Source organism: Nerophis ophidion, linkage group LG29 (genome assembly GCF_033978795.1).
Source record: "Nerophis ophidion isolate RoL-2023_Sa linkage group LG29, RoL_Noph_v1.0, whole genome shotgun sequence".
Taxonomy (NCBI): Eukaryota; Metazoa; Chordata; class Actinopteri; order Syngnathiformes; family Syngnathidae; genus Nerophis; species Nerophis ophidion.
Genome location: NC_084639.1, coordinates 13,478,434 through 13,502,122, shown reverse-complemented (window position 1 = coordinate 13,502,122; position 23,689 = coordinate 13,478,434). Strand labels below are relative to the sequence as shown.

The window sequence follows — 23,689 nt, the reverse complement described above, 5'->3', positions numbered from 1 at the left end:
GACACGTTTTAATTAGCATTGTCACAACAGGTACACACATGAACACACATGCAATTTTCCCCGGTCTGTAACCTTGACGAAGTGATGGATTCCCACATAAACACTCGCAAAGGCGTGCATTATACAACACACTTCACCAATGTTAATTTCCCCCTCGAGTCGCGTATTTGCAAGTCTTCTCGACAATCATCAAAGCCCCTTTTGTCTTTGAGTCGGTCAAAAGCGCCGGCGCAGTCATCATTGTCGTCTTGGCTGATGAACGACTCCTCACATTATGCATGCACCGACGGAGCTAAGCCGGATAATACCGCTAATTCCCCGGGCTTATGCGGCGCGGGTATCCGTCGGTGATCTGGGCCGTCGCTACACAATTCCGGTAAATCAGACAACGCCTTTACACAATGTATCTTGTTTTCAAACAGTGGCACAATTACAGTCCAGGTCAAAAGTTTACATACACTTGTAAAGAACATAATGTCATGGCTGTCTTGAGTTTCTGATCATTTCTACAACTCTTGTTTTTTTGTGATAGAGTGATTGGAGCACATACTTGTTGGTCGCAAAAAAGATTCCTGAAGTTTGGTTCTTCTAAGAATTTATTAGATGGATGGAAAGTACTTTATTTATTCCTTCAGGAAAATTAACATTTTCAGCACAATCCCATTCAAGATCAGACAAACATTACAGGGAGACAGAAAAGGATCGCTGATGGGTCTGCCGGCTTCCAGCGCCCCTTACAAAAAAGGTGAGATACAGGTAAACAAGGGGGGGAATTGTATCCATCCATCCATCTTCTTCCGCGGGTCGCGGGGGCAGCAGCCTAAGCAGGGAAGCCCAGACTTCCCTCTCCCCAGCCACTTCGTCTAGCTCTTCCCAGGGGATCCCCGAGGTGTTCCCAGGCCAGTCAGGAGACATAGTCTTCCCAACGTGTCCTGGGTCTTCCCTGTGGCCTCCTACCGGTTGGACGTGCCCTAAACACCTCCCTTGGGAGGAGTTCGGGTGGCATCCTGACCAGATGCCCGAACCACCTCATCTGGCTCCTCTCGATGTGGAGGAGCAGCGGCTTTACTTTGAGTTCCTCCCGGATGACAGAGCTTCTCACCCTATCTCTAAGGGAGAGTCCCGCCACCTGGTGGAGGAAACTCATTTCGGCCGCTTGTACCCGGGTTGTAGAAAAAAATAAAAGATTAAAATAAAATAAAATAAAATAAAATAAATCAGTCTAAGCCTGGGCCCTGGAGAGGGGGTCCAGACTGAGGCCAAGGGAAAAAACAACAACAACTCATAGCCATAGTACACATACCTCTCACATGTGTGTAAGAGGGAAACATCAAAGAACACAAAGGACATTAAAGACATTAAAGCAGCGGATACAACCAGCCACTTCAACATACAGCTATGAACAAAAACTAAAATAAACATATACACTGTAGTGGCCTCTGCGGGCCACTTATTATGGGTCTACTGAAAATGTGAGCAAATCTGCTGGGTCAAAAGTATACATACAGCAATGTTAATATTTGCTTACATGTCCCTTGGCAAGTTTCACTGCAATAACGCGCTTTTGGTAGCCATCCACAAGCTAATGGTTGAATTTTTGACCACTCCTCTTGACAAAATTGGTGCAGTTCAGCTAAATTTGTTGGTGTTCGGCATTGTTCACATGTTTAAGTCAGGACTTTGGGAAGGCCATTCTAAAACCTTAAAGGCCTACTGAAACCCACTACTACCCACCACGCAGTCTGACAGTTTATATATCAATGATGAAATATCAACATTGCAACACATGCCAATACGGCCTTTTTAGTTTACTAAATTACAATTCTAAATTTCCCGGGAGTTTCGTCCTGGAAACGTCGTGTAATGATGACGTGTACGCAAGACGTCACGGGTTTTTAGGAAGTATGAGCGCTGCACACACACACAGCTAAACGTCGTCTGCTTAAACGATACAGTTTTTTGGACATCTGTGTTGCTGAATCTTTTGCAATTTGTTCAATTAATATTGGAGAAGTCACAGTAGAAAGATGGAGTTGGGAAGCTTTAGCCTTTAGCCACACAAACACATAGTGATTCCTTGTTTAAAATTCCTGGAGGTGAAACGTTACTATGGATCACAGTGCGGTCAAGCGAACATGAATCAAGACAGAATGTCAACCAGGTGGTTTCGGTGAGAAAATTGTTGTTAATAAGTCGCTTCTTACCGGAGAAAAGCTGAGCTTGTGCCGTCCATGAAGCTGCCGTCCACTCCCCTGAGACACTGCGCGTCAACACACCCATGGAGACACCCTTCCGATTATCAGGTACTATTAAACTCACTAAAACACTAGCAAAACAATAGAAAGATAAGGGATTTCCCAGAATGATCCTATTAAATGAGTCTAAAAACATCGGAATCCGTCCCAATCGCGTTTTATTTTTCTCTAGTTCGTCGCTATCAATATCCTCAAACACAAATCTTTCATCCTCGCTCAAATTAATGGGGAAATTGTCGTTTTCTCCGTCCGAATAGGCTCCCATTAAAAACAATGTGAATAGTATGTGAGGAGCGACTTCCGGTGAAGGCAGAGCTTTTGTCTTAGCACCGAAAGTTGATTGCTTTATCGTCGATGTTCCCTACTAAATCCTTTCAGCAAAAATATGGCAATATCGCGAAACGATCTAGTATGACACATAGAATGGACCTGCTATCCCCGTTTGAATAAGAAAATCTCATTCCAGTAGGCCTTTAATTCTGGCCTGATTTAGCTATTCTTTTACCACTTTTGGCGTGTGTTTGGGGTCATTGTCCTGTTGGAACACCCAACCGCGCCCAAGACCCAACCTCCGGGCTGATGATTTTAGGTTGTCCTGAAGAATTTGGAGGTAATCCTACTTTTTCATTGTCCCATTTACTCTCTGTAAAGCACCAGTTTCATTGGCAGCAAAACAGGCCCGGCGCATAACTCTACCACCACCGTGCTTGACGGTATGGATGGTCTTTCTGGGATTAAAAGCCTCACCTGTTCTCCTCTACACATATTGCCGGGTATTGTGTCATAACAGCTCAATTTTTGTTTCATCTGACCACAGAACTTTCCTCCAGAAGGTCTTATCTTTGTCCATGTGATCAGCAGCAAACTTAAGGTTTATCTTCTGGAGCAAAGGCTTCCTTCTTGCATGGCAGCCTCTCAGTCCATGGTGATGCAAAACATGCTTGACTGTGGACACTGACACTTGTGTTCCAGCAACTTCCAGTTCATTGCAGACCTGCTTTTTGGTGGTTCTCAGTTGACTCTTGATCATCCTGACCAATTTTCTCTCAGCAACAGGTGATAGCTTGCGTTTTCTTCTTGATGATGGCAGTGACAAAACTGTGCCATGCACTATACTTAAGAACAATTGTCTGCACAGTTGCTCTTGGGACCTTAAGCTGCTTTGAAATGGCTCCAAGTGACTTTCCTGACTTGTTCAAGTTGATGGTTCGTTTTTTCAGATCTGTGCTGAGTTCCTTTGACTTTCCCATTGTCGCGTTTGTAACCGAGTCTAATGACTGCATCACATGAGCCCTATTTAAATGGGCTCAGGGAAGTCAACAGGTGTCGTCAATCATAATCACTCACATGAAGTTAAGAAGCCATGCTATGAAGCTAATTTGATTTGATTGTAACTTTCTACATCACCAAAATTGATAATGTATGTTGCTTTATGTATACTTTTGACCCAGCCGATTTAGTCACATTTTCATTCATAAAAGAACCAAACTTCAAGAATGTTTTTGTGACCAACAAGTATGTGCTCCAATCACTCCATTACAAAAAATAAGAGTTGTAGAAATTATTGGAAACTCAAGACAGCCATCTTTGCAAGTATATGTAAAGTTTTCACCACGACTGTAGACACCCAGATTAAAGTCAAACATATTATTCCTATCTCACCTTGAATCCAAACGGACAGGTGCAGTGGTAGGATCCCAACTCATCTGAGACACAGGTTCCGTTATTCTGGCACGGATCCGCCAGGCAGGGGGCACACTTTGACACGAGACTGATATCCACCGGGCCTGATAGGGATGAAAGGATGAAGAGAAGGACAGTGAGATGGTGATCCAGATAGGAGCGATGAAGATAAGAGATCCAAAGGACAACGTCTGCAGGTAAAGCCATAAATCATGCTGTAAAAGGTGGTGTGCTTTTATTCTTCACAGGGAGCGCTAACGAGAGACATGAAGGTGATTTATGGAGGAGAGCAACCGCTTTCCTCAACCCTTTAAACTAGCTCTTTACCCAGCTTTAACCTCTGTAAATGAAGACATTCATCCTAAAAGGGTAGCAACCTTTTGTCATTGAATTAACCGCTGATTATACAACAAGTCAAGATTGCTTTTGTCGGAGCCATGCCAGGCTCAGGCCCACCTCTTCCAGTACCGTTTTAAAACGTAGCTATTTACACAGCCTCTAACGCAAGCAAATAGGGCTGCGAATCTTTGGGTGTCCCACGATTCGATTCAATATCGATTCTTGGGGTCGTGATTCGATTATAAATTGATTTTTTCGATTCAACGCGATTCTCGATTGAAAAACAATATTTTTCCGATTCAAAACAATTCTCTATTAATTCAATACATAGGATTTCAGCAGGATCTACCCCAGTCTGCTGACATGCTAGCAGAGTAGTAGATTTTTTTACAATGTTTTATCAACTGATCGCAATAATGTAAATTTGTTTTAACTATTAAACAAATCAAAATTCTGAATCGCACAACGTGAAAATCGCGATTTAAATTCGAATCTATTTTTTTCTCACACCCTTAATATATATATATATATATATATATATATAATGGGCTTCACGGTGGCAGAGGGGTTAGTGCATCTGCCTCACAATACGAAGTTCCTGCAGTCCTGGGTTCAAATCCAGGCTCGGGATCTTTCTGTGTGGAGTTTGCATGTTCTCCCCGTGAATGCGTGGGTTCCCTCCGGGTACTCCGGCTTCCTCCCACCTCCAAAGACATGCACCTGGGGATAGGTTGATTGGCAACACTAATTTGGCCCTAGTGTGTGAATGTTGTGTGTCTATCTGTGTTGGCCCTGCGATGAGGTGGCGACTTGTCCAGGGTGTACCCCGCCTTCTGCCTGATTGTAGCTGAGATAGGCGCCAGCGCCCCCCACGACCCCAAAAGGGAATAAGCGGTAGAAAATGGATGGATGGATATATATATATATATATATATATATATACACACACAGTGGGGCAAAAAAGTATTTAGTCAGCCACCGATTGTGCAAGTTCTCCCACTTAAAATGATGACAGAGGTCTGTAGTTTTCATCATAGGTACACTTCAACTGTGAGAGACAGAATGTGAAAAAAAAATCCAGAAATTCACATTGTAGGAATTTTAAAGAATTTATTTCTAAATTCTGGTGGAAAATAAGTATTAGGTCAATAACAACAATTCAATACTTTGTAATATAACCTTTGTTGGCAATAACAGAGGTCAAACGATTAGTATAGGTCTTTACCAGGTCTGCACACACAGTAGCTGGTATTTTGGCCCATTCCTCTATGCAGATCTTCTCGAGAGCATTGATGTTTTGGGACTGTCCCCGAGCAACACGGACTTTCAACTCCCTCCACAGATTTTCTATGGGGTTGAGGTCTGGAGACTGGCTAGGCCACTCCAAGACTTTCAAATGCTTCTTACGGAGCCACTCCTTCGTTGCCCGGTCGGTGTGTTTGGGATCATTGTCAGGCTGGAAGACCCAGCCACGTTTCATCTTCAAAGCTCTCACTAATGGAAAGAGGTTTTGGCTCAAAATCTCACGATACATGGCCGCATTCATTCTTTCCTTAACACAGATCAATCGTGCTGTCCCCTTAGCAGAAAAACAGCCCCAAAGCATGATGTTTCCACCCCCATGCTTCAAAGTAGGTATGGTGGTCTTGGGATGCAACTCAGTATTCTTCTTCCTCCAAACACGACGAGTTGAGTTTATACCAAAAAGTTCTATTTTGGTTTCATCTGACCACATGACATTCTCCCAATCCTCTGCTGTATCATCCATGTGCTCTCTGGCAAACTTCAGACGGGCCTGGACATGCACTAGCTTAAGCAGGGGTGCACGTCTGGCACCGCAGGATTTCATTCCCTGTCGGCCTAGTGTGTTACTGATGGTAACCTTTGTTACTTTGGTCCCAGCTCTCTACAGGTCATTCACCAGGTGGTTCTGGGATTTTTGCTCACCGTTCTCATGATCATTTTGAACCCACGGGATGAGATCTTGCACGGAGCCCCAGATCGAGGGAGATTATCAGTGGTCTTGTATGTCTTCCATTTTCTGATAATTGCTCCCACAGTTGATTTTTTCACACCAAGCTGCTTGCCTATTGTAGATTCACTCTTCCCAGTCTGGTGCAGGTCTACAATTATTTTCCTGGTGTCCTTCGACAGCTCTTTGGTCTTGGCCATAGTGGAGTTTGGAGTCTGACTGTTTGACGCTGTGGAGAGGTGTTTTTTATACAGATAACACGTTCAAACAAGTGCCATTAGTACAGGTAACGAGTGGAAGACAGAAGAGCTTCTTATAGAAGAAGTTACAGGTCTGTGAGAGCCAGAGATCTTCCTTGTTTGAAGTGACCAAATACTTTTTTTCCACCATATTTTACAAATAAATTCTTTAAAACTCCTACAATGTGAATTCTTGGATTTTTTTTTCACATTCCGTCTCTCACAATTGAAGTGTACCTATGATGAAAATTACAGACCTCCGGTATAGCTCGGTTGGTAGAGCGGCCATGCCAGCAACTTGAGGGTTGCAGGTTCGATTCCCGCTTCAGCCATCCTATTCACTGCCGTTGTGTCCTTGGGCAAGACACTTTACCCACCTGCTCCCAGTGCCAACCACACTGGTTTAAATGTAACTTAGATATTTGGTTTCACTATGTAAAACGCTTTGAGTCACTAGAGAAAAGCGCTATATAAATATAATTCACTTCACTTCACATCATTTTAAGTGGGAGAACTTGCACAATCGGTGGCTGACTAAATACATTTTTGCCCCACTGTGTATATGTGTGTATATATATATATATATATATATATATATGCTGGCTCACCTGGCCTCCTGTGCACTTAAGATGCAACTTTAAGGTTTTACTACTACCATATAAAATACTACACGGTCTAGCTCCATCCTATCTTGCTGATTGTATTGTACCATACGTCCCGGTCACAAATCTGCGTTCTAAGAACTCCGGCTTATTAGTGATTCCCGGAGCCCCAAAAGATTATGCGTGCTATAGAGCAGTGGTTCTTAAATGGGGGTATGCGTACCCCTGGGGGTACTTGAATGTATGCCAAGGGGTACGTGAGATTTTAAAAATAAAAAATCTAAAAATCGCGAAAATTCAAAAATCCTTTATAAATATATCTTTTGAATAATACTTCAACAAAATATGAATGTAAGTTCATAAACTGTGAAAAGAAATGCAACAATGCAATATTCAGTGCATCATAATGCCTCATTTGTAGGTATATTTGCATTCAGCCTTTCCCCCCACCCACATTTAATGCCAAACAAACACATACCAATCGTTGGTTAGAAGGCGATCGCCGAATTCGTCCTCGCTTCCTCCCGTGTCGCTGTCTGTCGTTATATGGCTCAAAACCTTCTGTTTCTTCTTTAATTTTGTTTTCGGTACCTGCCTCCACACTCTAACCACCCGTTTCAATACATGCGTAATCTGTTGAATCACTTACGGCGCTGAAATCCAAGTCTGAATCTGAGCTACTATCGCTATACCTTTCTGTGCTATCTGCCATGTTTGTTTCTTTGTGTTCACGCTGTGACGTCACAGGACAATAGACGGGTGGATACAAGGACGGTTAAATCAGGCACTTTGAAGCCGTTTTTCGGGATATTGCGTGATGGGTAAAATTTTGAGAAAAACTTCGAAAAATAAAATAAGCCACTGGGAACTGATTTTTATTGGTTTTAACCCTTCAGAAATTGTGATAATGTTCCCCTTTAAACGTAAAAGAAAAGGTATTAGCTACAGACCCAGATAAGAAGATTTAAAGTGGGTCAACCACTGATAAATGTAAGAATAAAATGGAAGTAATCAGTTCATGCATTCAATACAAAAGTGCATACAAAAGGTTAAAGGCCTACAGAAACTCACTACTACCGACCACGCAGTCTGATAGTTTATATATCAATGATGAAATATTAACATTGCAACACATGCCAATACGGCCTTTTTAGTTTACTAAATTACAATTTTAAATTTCCCGCGGAGTTTCTTGTTGAAAATGTCGCGGAATGATGACACTTATGTTGACGCGTGCACATGACATCTCGGGTTGTAGCGGACATATTAGCCCAGCACCACACTCTGCTAAAAGTCGTCTCTTTTCATCGCATAATTACACCGTATTTTGGACATCTGTGTTGCTGAATCTTTTGCAATTTGTTCAATTAATAATGGAGACTATAAAGAAGAATGCTGTTGGTGGAAAGCGGTGGATTGCAGCTGCCTTTAGCACCGAGACACAGCCGGTGTTTCTTTGTTGTGAAGCTTTAACACAGAGCGGTCAAGCGAACATGTTTCTCTCCGTCAACCAGCAAGTTTTTGGATGGGAAAATTGTGATATTAAGTCGGCTCTTACCGGAGACTGTAGTGGATTATGGGACTTCCTCCTGCAGCTCAAAAAGGCAGCTGTGATCTTGGCTCCTCCATCGGCTTCTCTGAGAGACACTGGCGTTCACCGCAGCCATCCGACTTTCAGGTATGTCTTTACAATCTCACTAAAACCCTCTTAAAACAATAAGCAGATAAGGGATCTTCCAGAATTATTCTAGTAAATGTGTCTAATTACATCCGAAACGGTCCCACTGCCGCCGCCTGGAGCCGTGTTTTTTTTTTTTTTTTGTGCTTCACTCTAACTTTCCTTATCCACAAATCTTTCATCCTCATTCAAAATAATGGGGAAATTGTCGCTTTCTCTTTCCGAAAAGCTCTTGCTGCTGGATGCTCACATTATAAACAATGTGAGGATGTGAGGAGCTCCACAACCCGTGACGTCACGCGCATATCGTCTGCTACTTCCGGTTAGGCAAGGCTTTTTTATTAGTGACCAAAAGTTGCGAACTTTATCGTGGATGTTCTCTACTAAATCCTTTCAGCAAAAATATGGCAATACCGCGAAATGATCAAGTATGACACATAGAATGGACCTGCTATCCCCGTTTGAATAAAAAAAATCTCATTTCAGTAGGCCTTTAGAATAGGCTATTTTTTACCTTTACACTGAAATCTGTTGAGCGGTGTAGTGAGCAGCAGCCTGTCAGCCATGTCGGGAGGTCCGCTGCAGCGAGCAATGCCTGCCAAAAGCCACTTGCTTAACATTTTTCCACAAAAACATCTTTTTTTGCTTTCAATCTTACCAGGCTCTTTAAAGCCGGCCTTCACCCACTGGGAGAGCCAGCGCAGGTCGCAGTTACAGTACAAGGGGTTTGCACCAAGGGCACTAGACATGTTCACAAAGAATAGCGTCAACGGACACATTTGCTAGTGGGACTTACAGGTGAGACTACGAGGTGAGATGAATGAACGCGGGACTTACAGGTGAGACAAGGAGGTGAGATGATTGAACGCGCCGTCGGGGATCGTGGAGAGGTCGTTGCCGTGGAGTGTCCTGAGGGAAGAAAAACAAAAAAAAAAGTTAAAAAATGATGTACCTACTTTCTGTTAGTTGGGGCAATATAGCTCGGTTGGTAGAGTGGCCGTGCCAGCAACTTGAGCGTTCCAGGTTCGATCCCCGCTTTCGCCATGCTAGTCACTACCCACCTGCATCCCAGTACCACCCACACTGGTTTAAATGTAACTCTCAGATATTGGGTTTCACTATGTAAAGCGCTTTGAGTCACTAGAGAAAAGCGCTATATAAATATAATTCAATTCACTTCACTTTAGTCACAAAACCCGAGTTACGTCGTCAGTCAGGTGAGACAAATCACACACAACAGAGTAAATGATTCAAATGATCTGCACCTCCTCAGCAGCAGGAGACCATCATCTGCTTCTATAATGAAACTAAATATTTATATAAAAAAAAGTAAACAAAACAAATATTTAGGGCGCTGGTGTCAGAATGGAATATATCAACCAATCAATCAATGTTTATTTATACAGCCCTAAATCACAAGTGTCTCAAAGGGCTGCAAAAGCCACAACGACATACAGAGCCCACATAAGGGCAAGGAAAAACTCACCACAGTGGGACGTCGATGACAATGACTTTGAGAAACCTTGGATAGGACCGCATATGTGGGCAACTCCCCCCGCCCCCTCCCCCTCTACGGGAGCCCGAAAGCAATGGATGTCGAGCGGGTCCAACATGATATTGTGAAAGTCCAGTCCATAGTGGATCCAACATAATAGTGAGAGTCCAGTCCATAGTAGATCTAATAATATGCATGAATATACACTAAATTGCCACAAGTATTTGGCCACCTGCCTTGATTCACATATGAACTTGAAGTGCCATCCCATTCCTAACCCATTGGGTTCTTCAATATGATGTCGGTCCACCTTTTGCAGCTGTTACAGCTTCATCTCTTCTGGGAAGGCTGTCCACAAAGATGCGGAGTGTGTTTATAGGAATTTTCTACCACTCCTCCAAAATCGCGTTGGTGAGGTCACGCATTAGTGTTGGTCCATAAAGGCCTGGCTCTCAGTCTCCGTTTTAATTAATCCCAAAGGTGTTCTATCTCAGTGGTCCCCAACCTGGACCGTGGCCCGATTGGTACCGGGCCGCAGAATAATTTTTTATTCATTTTTATTTAAAAAAAATAAAAATAAAAAATAAAAAAATAAAAAATATATATATATATATATTTATTTATTTATTTTTTATTATTAAATCAACATAAAAAACACAATATACACTTACAATTAGTGCACCAACCACAAAAACCTCCCCTTTTCATGACAAAAACGTCCCTTTTTCATGACAAAGGAAAAAAAAAAAAAAAAAAAGGATTCCCCCCGGGCCGCGGGACAAATTATTAAACGTTGACCGTTCCGCGGATATAAAAAGGTTGGGTACCACTGGGTTCAGGTCAGGACTCTGTGCAGGCCAGTCAAGTTTATCAAGTTATGGACCTTGCTTTGTGCAATGGTGCACAGTCATGTTGGAGGAGGAAGGGGCCCGCTCCAAACTGTTCCCATAAGGTTGGGAGCATAGAATTGTCCAAAATGTTTCAGTATCTTGGTGCATTCAAAGTTCCTTTCACTAGAACTAAGGGGTCAAGCCCAACTCCTGAAAAACAAATCCACAACATAATTCCTCCTCCACCAAATTTCACACTTGGCAAAATGCAGTCCGAAATGTACCGTTCTCCCGGCAACCTCCAAACCCAGACTCGTCCATCATATTTCCAGATGGATAAGCCTGATTAATCACTCCAGAGAAGGCGTCTCCACTGCTCTAGTCCAGTTGCGACGTGCTAAAGCTTAACTACTACATCCGACACTTTGCATTGGACTTGGCATTCTATGGCTTAGATGCATCTGCTCGGCCATGGAAACCCATTCCATGAAGCTCTCTGCGTACTGTACGTGGGCTAATTGGAAGGTCACATGACGTTTGGCGCTCTGTAGCAACTGACTATGCAGAAAGTCTTTGCACTATGCACTTCAGCATCCGCTGACACCTCTCTGTCAGTTTACGTGGCCTACCACTTGGTGGCTGAGTTGCTGTTGTTCCCAAACTCTTAAAATAAAGCCCACAGTGGACTTTGGAATATTTATGTGTGAGGAAATTTCACGACTGGATTCGTTCCACTCTGGAAATCACTGAGCTCCCGAGAGCGGTCCATTCTTTCACAAATGTTTGTAGAAACAGTCTCCATGCCTAAGTGCTTGATTTTATTCACCCCTGTGATTAGGACACCTTATCATTTGGATGGGTGGCCAAATACTTTTGGCAATATAGTGTATATTGTGAGCGAAGACTTGCACATATGTGTGTATGAGAGAGGATGTTATTTCCAAATGTGAAAACTCATTATAGATACGCTAATTCGTTAAACTTTCATAATGAGTTATAATGCACGAGGAACTTGAAAATGCAATTTATTTTATTGAACGCATTGATGAACAACAACAACACAGCAGCAACATAATTAGTTAAGAGGTAGATAAAGCTGCTGCATACTAACCACTCATAAAACTCCAAATGCAGCTACTACCGCCTTGTGGAGTAAATCATTTAAAAACAACAACTATATCAGGGGGTTGCCTACAGCCACAGCTGCCCTTGTTTTGTAACCCAATGCTAATTAGAGACCCCTTCGTATTTTTTGTTTTTGTAAACCACACCACCACGGAAGGTTAATGGACAGAAGCGTTAATTGGATAATTGACGGATTAGGTTGTAGTCACCTGACATCACGTCCGGCTCGTCTATGCGAGGCTCGAAGTGGTGGTACTGAAAAATGCCATATGTCACACCGCGGTGAGGGAAGGTTTGGTTTTTCTGTCTTGTGATTTACGTGTTTTATTTTGAAAAGCTAACCTCTTGTTTCAGACCACGGGCCCTTCCTCTTGTGTCACCGGTCTGACGTCATCCTTGATTCCTGATTGTTTCCACCTGTTCCCCATCACTCCCACATCCTATTGAAACTCACTTCTCTGTTTGTCCTTTGCCAGATTGTCTCGTCTATCGTGCCATGTTCATGTCCAAGTCCATGTCCTTGATTCCCTCCTTGCCTTGCTCCTGTTTTTTTCTTGTTCTCCTTAATTTTTGATCATCGCAGTTATTTTTTGCTGAACTTTTGAGTTTACTTTTTACTCCTTCGAGCGTCCTTAGTTTTCCTTCGTCGACCAAATTGGTGAGTTTTTTGTTATTCCAAATTTCGTTTTATTTCCTCATTGATTGAGTGATGTTTTGTTTATTCATAGATATTGTATTTGTATATATTATTAGTGTTTATTTTTCCTCCTGTTGGAGCGCTTTTTATCCATTCTTCCTGATATTCTATTTTTGTTAAGTTATTTTCTTAAAGTAGTATTCCTCCTTTTTTTTTGGAGTGATTTTTGAGTTAAGTGTTTATCCTCGGATTTATTTTCCGTACGTTATATGTATTTTTGTGAAATACTTTTTTACCGGAGGTTAAAAAGTTATTTCAAAATAAAAGCTGTTATTTTTGGAAACTTCCTCTCTGCATCTGGGTCCTCTCATTTCCAAGTCGTAACACCATATGCGTACATTTGTTTAGGCTGTTCAAATCAGGAAAATGATAGAAGTTTCTTCGGAGAAGTGATCAAGAAGGGCGAAATATGTCAAGATTTTGCAAAAGACGACGAATATAGTAACACACACTACAGCAGGGGTGGGCATTACGTCGATCGCGAGCTACCGGTCGATCTCGGAGGGTGTGTCAGTCGATCTCAAGCCAGGCATTAAAAAAAAGACAAAAATTAGCAATCATCAATCCTCACCAAGACGTCACTTTCGTCCGTTGTTTGACATTTTCGGCTCCCGAGGATCTTGTGAGATGACGCTGGCTGCAGCGAGCTCATTATTAAGAAAAAAATCCCATGCAGGACGAAGAGAAACACTTTTTATTTCAACAGACTCTTGGGCCGTACCTGCTGTCAAAACTCTAAAGACCGACTGAAGAGTTCCTGTCTTCAACATAAAAGACCTGCTTCATGCTGCCTGTGCTAACAAAATAAGTCTCAGAAAGCTAGCGTGCACAAGCCATACTTGCCAAACATCCCGGATTTTCCGGGAGACTCCCGAAATTCAGCGCTTCTCCCGAAAACAATATTCTCCCGAAAATCTCCCGAAATTCAGCGGCGCTGGAGGACACGCCCCCTCCAGCTTCATGCGGACCTGAGTGGGGAGTTGGGGACAGCGGTTTTTACGTCCACTTTCCCACTATATAAACAGCTTGCCTGCCCAATCACAAACATCTACGGATTTTAATCAAAAACTGCACACACAAGGAGACGAAGCATAAGAACGAGAAAGTTAGAGCCATGGCGACGCCGTCTGTAATAGAGTGATTCTATGTTGTCTGCGTTATGGGGTTGCTTTTTGATTGGCCAACCATTTATGTGGTGTTGCGCACCTGACGGCAAGTGACTCTCGCCAGTACGCAAATGGCAGAACAAAGGTTACTCAAATAGTAAAAGGTAAGTGTTGCTGTTTTTTTTATAGTAACCAGCAAGCAGAGTACAGTTAGTAGAACAACTGTGTTTTTATGACTGTGTATTTGATAGGTGCCGTCTGAAATTCAACTATTTATTTTATTTATATATGTGACCCCGAAAGGGAATAAGCGGTAGAAAATGGATGGATGGATAAAATAAATATATATAGCTATAATTCACTGAAAGTCAAGTATTTCTAACACAAATATATATATATATATATATATATATATATATATATATATATATATATATATATATATATATATATATATATATATATATGTATATAAAACATTTCATATTCATCCGAGAGAGTCTTGCTACCAGTTTCCTTGACCCAGCCACACACAAAGAAGTTCTCAACCTCCATATTTTTCTAAGATTTCATTTGTTTCATCGTGTAAAATGAAGTCTGGAGCACCAGATAGTTCAAGCCTGTCTGGGAACACGACCAGTGGTAAATCCTTCATATCACTCGACAAATCTTTTTTCATGAACTATAGGTTTGGATTATATTGCAAAGCCTGCATTTTTTTCTCGCATCTGCTTTTAGTAGGAAGATCTAAGCCCCTTGCGTACTCAGATTGTTTGCTGCACATTTAACCAACACTTCGTTTACTGACTGAATACAACCTATACATTGTAAGTATGTGTGAGAGCGTCGTCTCTAGAGTGCGAGTGTGTGTCCGCCAAAAACCTGACTTGTGTGCATGTTTTCCGTGTCAGTTACTAATAGCCCCCCTACACAGGCCTGCCTCTGAGGGGGCTGCGGGTAATAAGAGAAGTGACAGTGATGACTGCCTGGCAACAGGTTGCTAAGAGGGTGGGCAGTCTGCACGGGAACAAACTAAAATCGAAGGAGATGAAGAAGGAACAAAGAGAGGAGACGTCTAACGGGCATCAAACACGTCAAAAGTGGTAAAGGAATGGCTAAATCAGGCTAGAATGAAGGTTTTAGAATGGCCTGCACAAAGTCCTGATTTAAACGTGTAGACCAGGGGTCACCAACCTTTTTGAAACCAAGAGCTACTTCTTGGGTACTGATTAATGCGAAGGGCTACCAGTTTGATACACACTTAAATAAATTGCCAGAAATAGCCAATTTGCTCAATTTACCTTTAATAAATATATATATATATATATAAATGGGTATTTCTGTCTGTCATTCCGTCGTACATTTTTTTTCCTTTTACGGAAGGATTTTTGTAGGGAATAAAAGATGAAAAAAACACTTAATTGAACGGTTTAAAAGAGGAGAAAACACGAAAACATTTTAAATACAATTTTGAAACACAGTTTATCTTCAATTTCGACTCTTTAAAATTCAAAATTCCACCAAGAAAAATGAAAGGAAAAACTAGCTAAATAGAATCTTTCTGAAAAAAAAAAAAAAAAAAATTATGGAACATCATTAGTAATTTTTCCGGATTAAGATTAATTTTAGAATTTTGATGACATGTTTTAAATAGGTTAAAACCCAATCTGCACTTTGTTAGAATATATAACAAATTGGACTAAGCTATATTTCTAACAAGACAACGCATTATTTCTTCTAGATTTTCTGGAACAAAATTTTTAAAAGAAATATAAAATAATTTGAAATAAGATTTAAATTTGATTTTACAGATTTTCTAGATTCGCCAGAAGAATTTTTTTGAATTTTAATCATAATAAGTTAGAATAAATATTTCACAAATATTCTTCGTCAAAAAAACAGAAGCTAAAATGAAGAATTAAATTAAAATGTATTTATTATACTTTACAACAACAACAATAAATACTTGAACATTGATTTGAATTCTCAGGAAAGAAGAGGAAGGAATTTAAACGGTAAAAAGGTATATGTGTTTAAAAATCCTAAAATCATTTTTAAGGTTGTATTTTTTCTCTAAAATTGCCTTTCTGAAAGTTATAAGAAGCAAAGTAAAATAATAAATGAATTTATTTAAACAAGTGAAAACCGAGTCTTTAAAATATTTTCTTGGCTTTTTAAATTCTATTTGAGTTTTGTCTCTCTTAGAATCAAAAATGTTGAGCAAAACGAGACCAGCTTGCTAGTAAATAAATAAAATTAAAAAAATAGAGGCAGCTCACTGGTAAGTGCTGCTATTTGAGCTATTTTTAGAACAGGCCAGCGGGCGACTCATCTGGTCCTTACGGGCTATCTGGTGCCCTCGGGCACAGCGTTGGTGACCCCTGACGTAAACGATGCTGAAGAAACAAGTCCATGTCAGAAAACCAACAAATTTAACTGAACTGCACCAATTGTGTCAAAAGGAGTGGTCAAAAATTCAACCAGAAGCTTGTGGATGGCTACCAAAAGCGCCTTATTGCAGTGAAACTTGCCAAGGGACATGTAACCAAATATTAACATTGCTGTATGTACACTTTTGACCCAGCAGATTTGCTCACATTTTCAGTAGACCCATAATAAATTCATAAAAGGAGCAAACTTCATGAATGTTTTTTGTGACCAACAAGTATGTGCTCCAATCACTCTATCACAAACAAATAAGAGTTGTAGAAATGATTGGAAACTCAAGACAGCCATGACATCATGTTCTTTACAAGTGTATGTAAACTTTTGACCAAGACTGTATAAAATCAAACATCTGACGTCACGTCAGGTTGCAGACTTTAACACCAGCTGGGCAAACGATCACTCAAGCAGCCCTCAGAGCGTACAAGTCGGACTGCCTTTGAGGTAATATTGCAGTTTTCCATGCCAACAAAGCAAGCACGCCTGATAGAACACACTGGGATGTTCAGTAAAGGGTCCCCTCTTCAAAAATGCACTAGCTCAATGCTAATTTACATTAGATTTGCCATAGACATTGTACTGATTAGCATCTGTGATTTTACATGGCCATTTTTGGTAATATATACTACAACTAAGATCCACGTTGCAATCAAACTTTTGTGTAATAAGTACAATACCTACAGTATAAACACTTTTTAGGGCACAACTACTTGACTTGCAAAGTGTTTCTTAACCATAGGGCAAGGTCCCATTGTTGTATATGTTTATCAAACAAGCAGAAGAAGTCTGGAGCTTAAAGGCCTACTGAAACCCACTACTACCCACCACGCAGTCTGATAGTTTATATATCAATGATGAAATATTAACATTGCAACAAATGCCAATACGGCCTTTTTAGTTTACTAAATTGCAATTTTAAATTTCCCGGGACTTTTTTCTTGAACACTTGAATGATGATGATGACGTGTACGCTTGACGTCACGGGCTGTTATGAATATGAGCGCTGCGTACACACACAGCTAAAAGTCGTCTGCTTTAACGGCATAATTACACAGTATTTTGGACATCTGTGTTGCTGAATCTTTTGCAATTTGTTCGATTAATAATGGAGAAGTCAAAGTAGAAAGACGGAGTTGGGAAGCTTTAGCCTTTAGCCAGACAAACACACGGTGATTCATTGTTTAAAATTCACGGAGGTGAAACTTTACTATGGATCACAGCGAACATGGATCCCAACCGAATGTCAACCAGCAGGTTTCGGTGAAAAAATTATGGTAAAAAGGCGCTTCTTACCGGAGATCAGCTGAGCTTGTGCCGCCCATAAAGCTGCCGTCGACTTCCCTGAGACATTGGCGTCAAAACACACCCGAGGACACACACCTCCGACTATCAGGTACTATTAAACTCACTAAAACACTAGCAACACAATAGAAAGATAAGGGATTTCCCAGAATTATCCTAGTAAATGTGTCAAAAAACATCTGAATCCGTCCCAATGCAATCGCGTTTTTTTTTTAAACTATTTTTTATTTTTTAACTAGTTTATTTCATTTTTTTTCTTGTCCATCGCTATCAATATCCTCAAACACAAATCTTTCATCCTCGCTCAAATTAATGACGAAATTGTCGTTTTCTCGGTCCGAATAGCACTTTTTGTTGGAGGCTCCCATTAAAAACAATGTGAGAGATGTGAGGAGCCATTAACATGTGATGTCATCGTCTGCGACTTCTGGAAGAGGCATATTCTACAGTTGCAAACTTTATCGTGGATGTTCTCTACTAAATCCTTTCCGCAAAAATATGGCAATATCGCGAAATGATCAAGTATGACACATAGAATGGACCTGCTATCCCCGTTTAAATAAGAAATTATTATTTCAGTAGGCCTTTAAGAACCCATCCATCCATCCACTTTCTACTGCTTGTCCCGTTCGGGGTCGCGGGGGGTCGCTGGAGCCTATCTCAGCTGCATTTGGGCGGAAGCCAGGGTACACCCTGGACAAGTCGCCACCTCATCACGGGGCCAACACAGATTGACGGACAACATTCACACACTAGGGCCCATTTAGTGTTGCCAATCAACCTATCCCCAGGTGCATGTCTTTGGAGGTGGGAGGAAGCCGGAGAACCCGAAGGGAACCCACTCAGTCACGGGGAAAGTAGGCAAACTCCACATAGAAAGATCCGAGTGTTATGATCCGCCGCCCGGATCATGCATTGTTTTGGTTTTTGAGTCCTTTTTGTGTTCCCTGATTATTTTTGGACTCTTCCGATCCCAAGTTGTGCACTTCCTTGTTTTATTTTTGTTACCATGGTTTCACATTTTTTCCACCTGCTCTGCTTTTGACACGCACCTGGGTTTTGATTTCTGCCTTAGTATCTAAGCCTGCCTTCTACCTCAGTTCTTTCTTGATCCGCTGTTTGCTAATAGCGACACTCACGTTGGTTCTCTTCCTTGTATATTCTTGTGCTAAGTTTCGTCTTAGCTTCTCGTGCGCTAAGCACGCACATTTTTGGAGTCTGTTCTCGTTGCTATGTGTTAGCCTAGCTCCCCGTGCGTTGGGCACGCCTTTTCTTTTGTCTGTTTGTATCAGTGTTATTTTATTTTTGTATTAAACCAAGCTCCTAAATGCCATCCTGTCCGATCTGGTCCATTTGCATCTTGCGGTGACACATCGCGCATCCACGATGCATTTTCTACGTGACACAAAGCCCGGGATTGAACTCAGGATTACTTAGGACATGGGTGTCAAACTCTATTTGGCCCTTGAGGCAATATCATTTTAACATTAGAGCTGGCCCGCCGATATCATACAGCGATGGTGCCGCTGTAACACCGCATTCACCGCTAATACTCATGCTTGCCAACCCTCCCAATTTTCCCGGGAGACTCCTAAAGTTCAGTGCCCCTCCCAAAAATCAACCATTCTCCCAAATTTCTACCAAATTCCACCCGGACAACAATATTGGGGGCGGCCTTTAAGGCACTCCCTTTAGCATTCCCTACAACCTGTCATCACGTCTGCTTTTCCTCCATACAAACAGCGTGCCAAACACAGTCACATTAATATTTGCGGCTTTTACACACACACAAATTAATGCAAAGCATACTTGGTCAACAGCCATACAGGTCACACTGAGGGTGGCCATATAAAAACAGCTTTAACACAGTTACAAATATGCGCCACACTGTGCACCCACACCAAACAAGAATGACAAACACATTTCGGGAGAACAAATTGTATTTAACATACCATTGATGATTTTTTGTTTGTTTTTTGAAAGTTTATTTTGCACTATTAAGTTATGTGTTATAGCAAATTAGTGTAGCAAACTGAGCAGTAATGAACTTTTTATCCATGCACATTCTCTTGCTACTTCAAGGCTTCAGTGTTTGATTCATTCATTATGATTATATTTTTCAAATTTATTATTAGCCTATGGAAAAAAATATTTTGATGTTAACCTCAGAACGCTGCAAATAGAAAAGAGGCATTCCATTTTTATTAAAATTGTATTTGATATGCCATTGATATTTTATTATTATTATTATTTGAAACTGGATTTTGCATGTCACTATAAAGTTTTATAAGCCTTGCTTGCTCAATATTCAATGCAAAACTCATTTGCGTCCCTATTAAAGGTTAATTTGTTCAACTTTGGCCCGCGGCTTTGTTCAGTTTTAAATTTTGGCCCACTTTGTATTTGAGTTTGACACCCCTTCATATTGTGAGGCCCGTGCACTAACCACCGTTTCACCGTGCTGCCGACTCTTGAAAGTACTTTGGAATAATAGCACAGCATACACTTATGACAAAATCTAAACAACTTTCCCTGGTCATGGTTAAAAACAAATGCAACTAACATAGTCGCACATAACATTGTGGAACATTGTGGACATTATGAAACATGTCCAAAACCCATAAAAAAAAAATTGAAATGACAACCGTTTGGCTACATGTGCCCATCCCTGTCTCCAACCCCGGAGCTGAAAATGTGAGGATTAAAGGAAAATGAACTGGTGCAAATGTGTGGCTGGTGGATGTGGTTTGTGGCGTGCACAGTGCATTTGGGCGGCGAGACCCAGGCTGTAGCAGCTGATGGATGAGAGGGAGAAACACAAGCTGAAGGTACATTCATCAAACACAGCGCTGGGTGGGCGGCGGGGAAGCACAGGAGGACAGAAGGAAGGATGGATGGATCGGATGAAAGGACGGAGGAGAAGAGGACGCAGAATATGCAGATGATGAGAAATGCTCACTTTGATCTCTTTTAGTACGCCGCTGCGACACGCCGTGCGTCTTGGCGCGGCGCCAAGAGCGCTGATTAAACTTTGATTTAGCTGACAAGCACTGAACTACAACAGAAGCAGAAAGCACTGCGACGCCTGAGAGGCGGGGCTTTGTGACTCACAGGAGGCGGAGCGACTTGAGACCGTGGAAGGCGTGGACCGGGATGCAGCGGATTTGGTTGTAGCTGAGGATGCTGTGTGGAGAGAGAAGAAGGACAAGGACAGATGTTTAGTTTTTACTTGGTTGGCGTGTTCAAGCAACCTCCGACATTTGTGCTCCAAAAATGGGAGATGGGTTTCGGACCATTTGCAAATGTAAATATGCAGTCAACAATGTGTCAGAAGTCTCCGTTCTCTGCTCTTTCCACCCCAACTGTGCTCTTCAAAAGTACATTTGAGAAAGCCTTTTGTGAAGTCCAAGCTGGTAAAAAAGGTTTTTAACTTTGGTTCGGAATATTCGAGTTACATCACAAATTTAAGCCCTTAATGAAGACTTGGGGGCCACATTGGGTTGAAAAAATTCAGCCGAGGGCCGGGCTGTAAAATATATATCAGGTCTGGAAAAAACAAAGAGGTCATTTCATCCCTACAAGCCTGTTTCGCAGGTTTCCCTGCTCTTCAGGGGATTTTATAATAACATAGGCTCCAGCACCCCCCATGGCCCCGAAAGGGATTAGAGGTAGAAAATAGATGCATGTATAATAAAATCCTCTGAAGAGCAGGGAAACCTGCGAAACAGGGGATTTTATAAAAAAATATATAATAAAATCCCCTCAAAAGCAGGGAAACCTGCAAAACAGGCTTGTAGGGATGAAATAGCCTTTGTGTTTTTTCCTGACCTAACATATATTCCGCTCTACCCCGGTATTGAGCAATGTATAAAGTATAAACCACAGTAACCTTGAATATATATATATATATATATATATATAGATGTATGTCTGTATGTATGTATGTATATATATATATATATATATATATATATATATAGTATATATATATATACATCTATATATATATATATATATATATAGATGTATATATATATATACTGTATATTTAGTCCAGGTTACTGTTGTGTTTTGTGTATATATATATATATATATATATACATATATGTATATATACATATATATATATATATGTATATATATATATATATATATATATATATATATATATAGGAAAAATCACAAGACAACTTCATCTCAGCATAAAAAATGTTCAGTGCAACATAAGAACTTGTTTTTAGGCAGTCAAAAATACTACTTTTGAGCATCTCAAGTTTGTAATGAGACGCAAAACTTCACAATACTTGTTATAATAGCCAATAAGTTTTAATTGCTAATTTCCTATTTCAAGTAAAAATAACTTGGAATGAGAAAAACAATCTGACAATGGAACAAGTCAAAATTGTCTCTGTAAAAATTTTTGAAAAAGTAAATTAGCAATTCAAACTTATGATTAGTTATTATTACAAGTATTGTGAAGATGATACAAGTTTATGTTCTCGATATGTTGATCCAATCTTCAAAAAGTTAACAACGTCTTTAAAAGGACGGCTTCAACCAATCCGTTCATCGTTTTTTTAGTGCACGTTAACATACCGAGCGTGTGTGAACGTCGGGTTTAGAGTGGGATAAGGGGGGGGCCCGTGGACGGGGGTCCCATCAGAAGTGTTACGTACTTTCCGTTGCAACTTACAGTGTGGCCAGTTGTGTCATGTTGCTAAAGGTGAGCGGGGCCACTGTGCTGATGCTGTTGTTGCTCAGGTCTCTGTGGACACAAATGCACCGTCAAAACACACACACACGCACGCACACACACACATATTCTTGTATTTGTTACCTTCTTGAGACCTCTGAAAAATTCCTAGCTCTTTAGGACCACCCTTTCTAGATATATAAAGAAGTGTATTTACAACCTTAATAATATATACATATTATGCAAATGTAAGCAAGCTTGTTGTGAAAAAGGTCACAATTTCACAAGAAAAACTTACAATTTTGACGGTATCATAATAAAAGTCGTAATTTTATTCAACGAAAGTCCAAATTTTACAAGAAAAACTGAACATTTGTGCAATTTTGTGATAAAAGTTGGAATTTTACTGAATAACAGTCGCAATTTTACATGAAAAGCTTACAGTTTTGGCAATCTTATGAAAAGAGTCGTAATTTTACTCGACAAAAGTCACCATTTTATAAGAAACCTTTAAAACGTCGGCAATATTATAATAATAATCGAAATTTTTACCTGGCAAAATGATGACTAAAGTCCTCATTTTACTCCAAAAATGGCACTATTTCACAAGAACAACATTTTGTGATAAAAGTCAGAATTTTATATGACAAATGTTGCCATTTTGCATTAAAAAGTAATAATTGTACATAAAAAAGTAACGTATTTTCTTAAATTGCCGCCGGGGCGCTAATTAATTTAAAACCTCTTCTCACTCTGGCGTTTACCAAAGGCATACGGTAAAGGCAAGCATGCGCTAATTATTTTAAAACCTCTTCTCACTCCAGCGCTTACCAAAGGCATGCTGTAAATTTAGGCCTGCGCTTCTAAATTTGAGTGTGATGTAAGGGGACCATCATGAAAAGCACATTTAATAAAAAAAAAAAAGTTATTATGGCCCGATTGTAGCTGAGATAGGCGCCAGCGCCCCCCGCTACCCCGAAAGGGAATAAGCGGTAGAAAATGGATGGATGGATGGTCTTACCTTTACTTATACTGTAAATGATGTCCATGCCAGCTCCTTCTGATCAAAAGCATCGAAAACTTGTTTATAGAAGTCTTCCTTGTCTTTCTTCAGTTTTAAAAGTCTCTCTGTCTTGATGGAGATCTTCCTTTATTACCTCCTGCTTCGATTGAAAGTCCAGTTTAGAAAACAGTTTTATTTTAGATATGTAATCCTCCATGTTAAAAG

The 23,689-nt window shown here is 40.7% G+C and overlaps 1 protein-coding gene across 4 annotated transcripts in view; it reads right to left on the bottom strand.

Moving 5' to 3' along the window:
- slit3 (slit homolog 3 (Drosophila)) overlaps window positions 1–23,689 on the bottom strand; it is a 601,438-nt gene that overhangs the window by 89,340 nt on the left and 488,409 nt on the right. For all 4 annotated transcript variants that reach the window (XM_061891595.1, XM_061891594.1, XM_061891593.1 and 1 more), the window contains 6 exons: window positions 22,462–22,533; window positions 20,880–20,951; window positions 9,606–9,677; window positions 9,427–9,509; window positions 9,283–9,363; window positions 3,918–4,042 (listed from right to left, as the gene is read on the bottom strand). In XM_061891595.1, coding sequence (XP_061747579.1) covers window positions 3,918–4,042; window positions 9,283–9,363; window positions 9,427–9,509; window positions 9,606–9,677; window positions 20,880–20,951; window positions 22,462–22,533 — 505 coding nt within the window. The remainder of the gene's footprint in view (window positions 1–3,917; window positions 4,043–9,282; window positions 9,364–9,426; window positions 9,510–9,605; window positions 9,678–20,879; window positions 20,952–22,461; window positions 22,534–23,689) is intronic.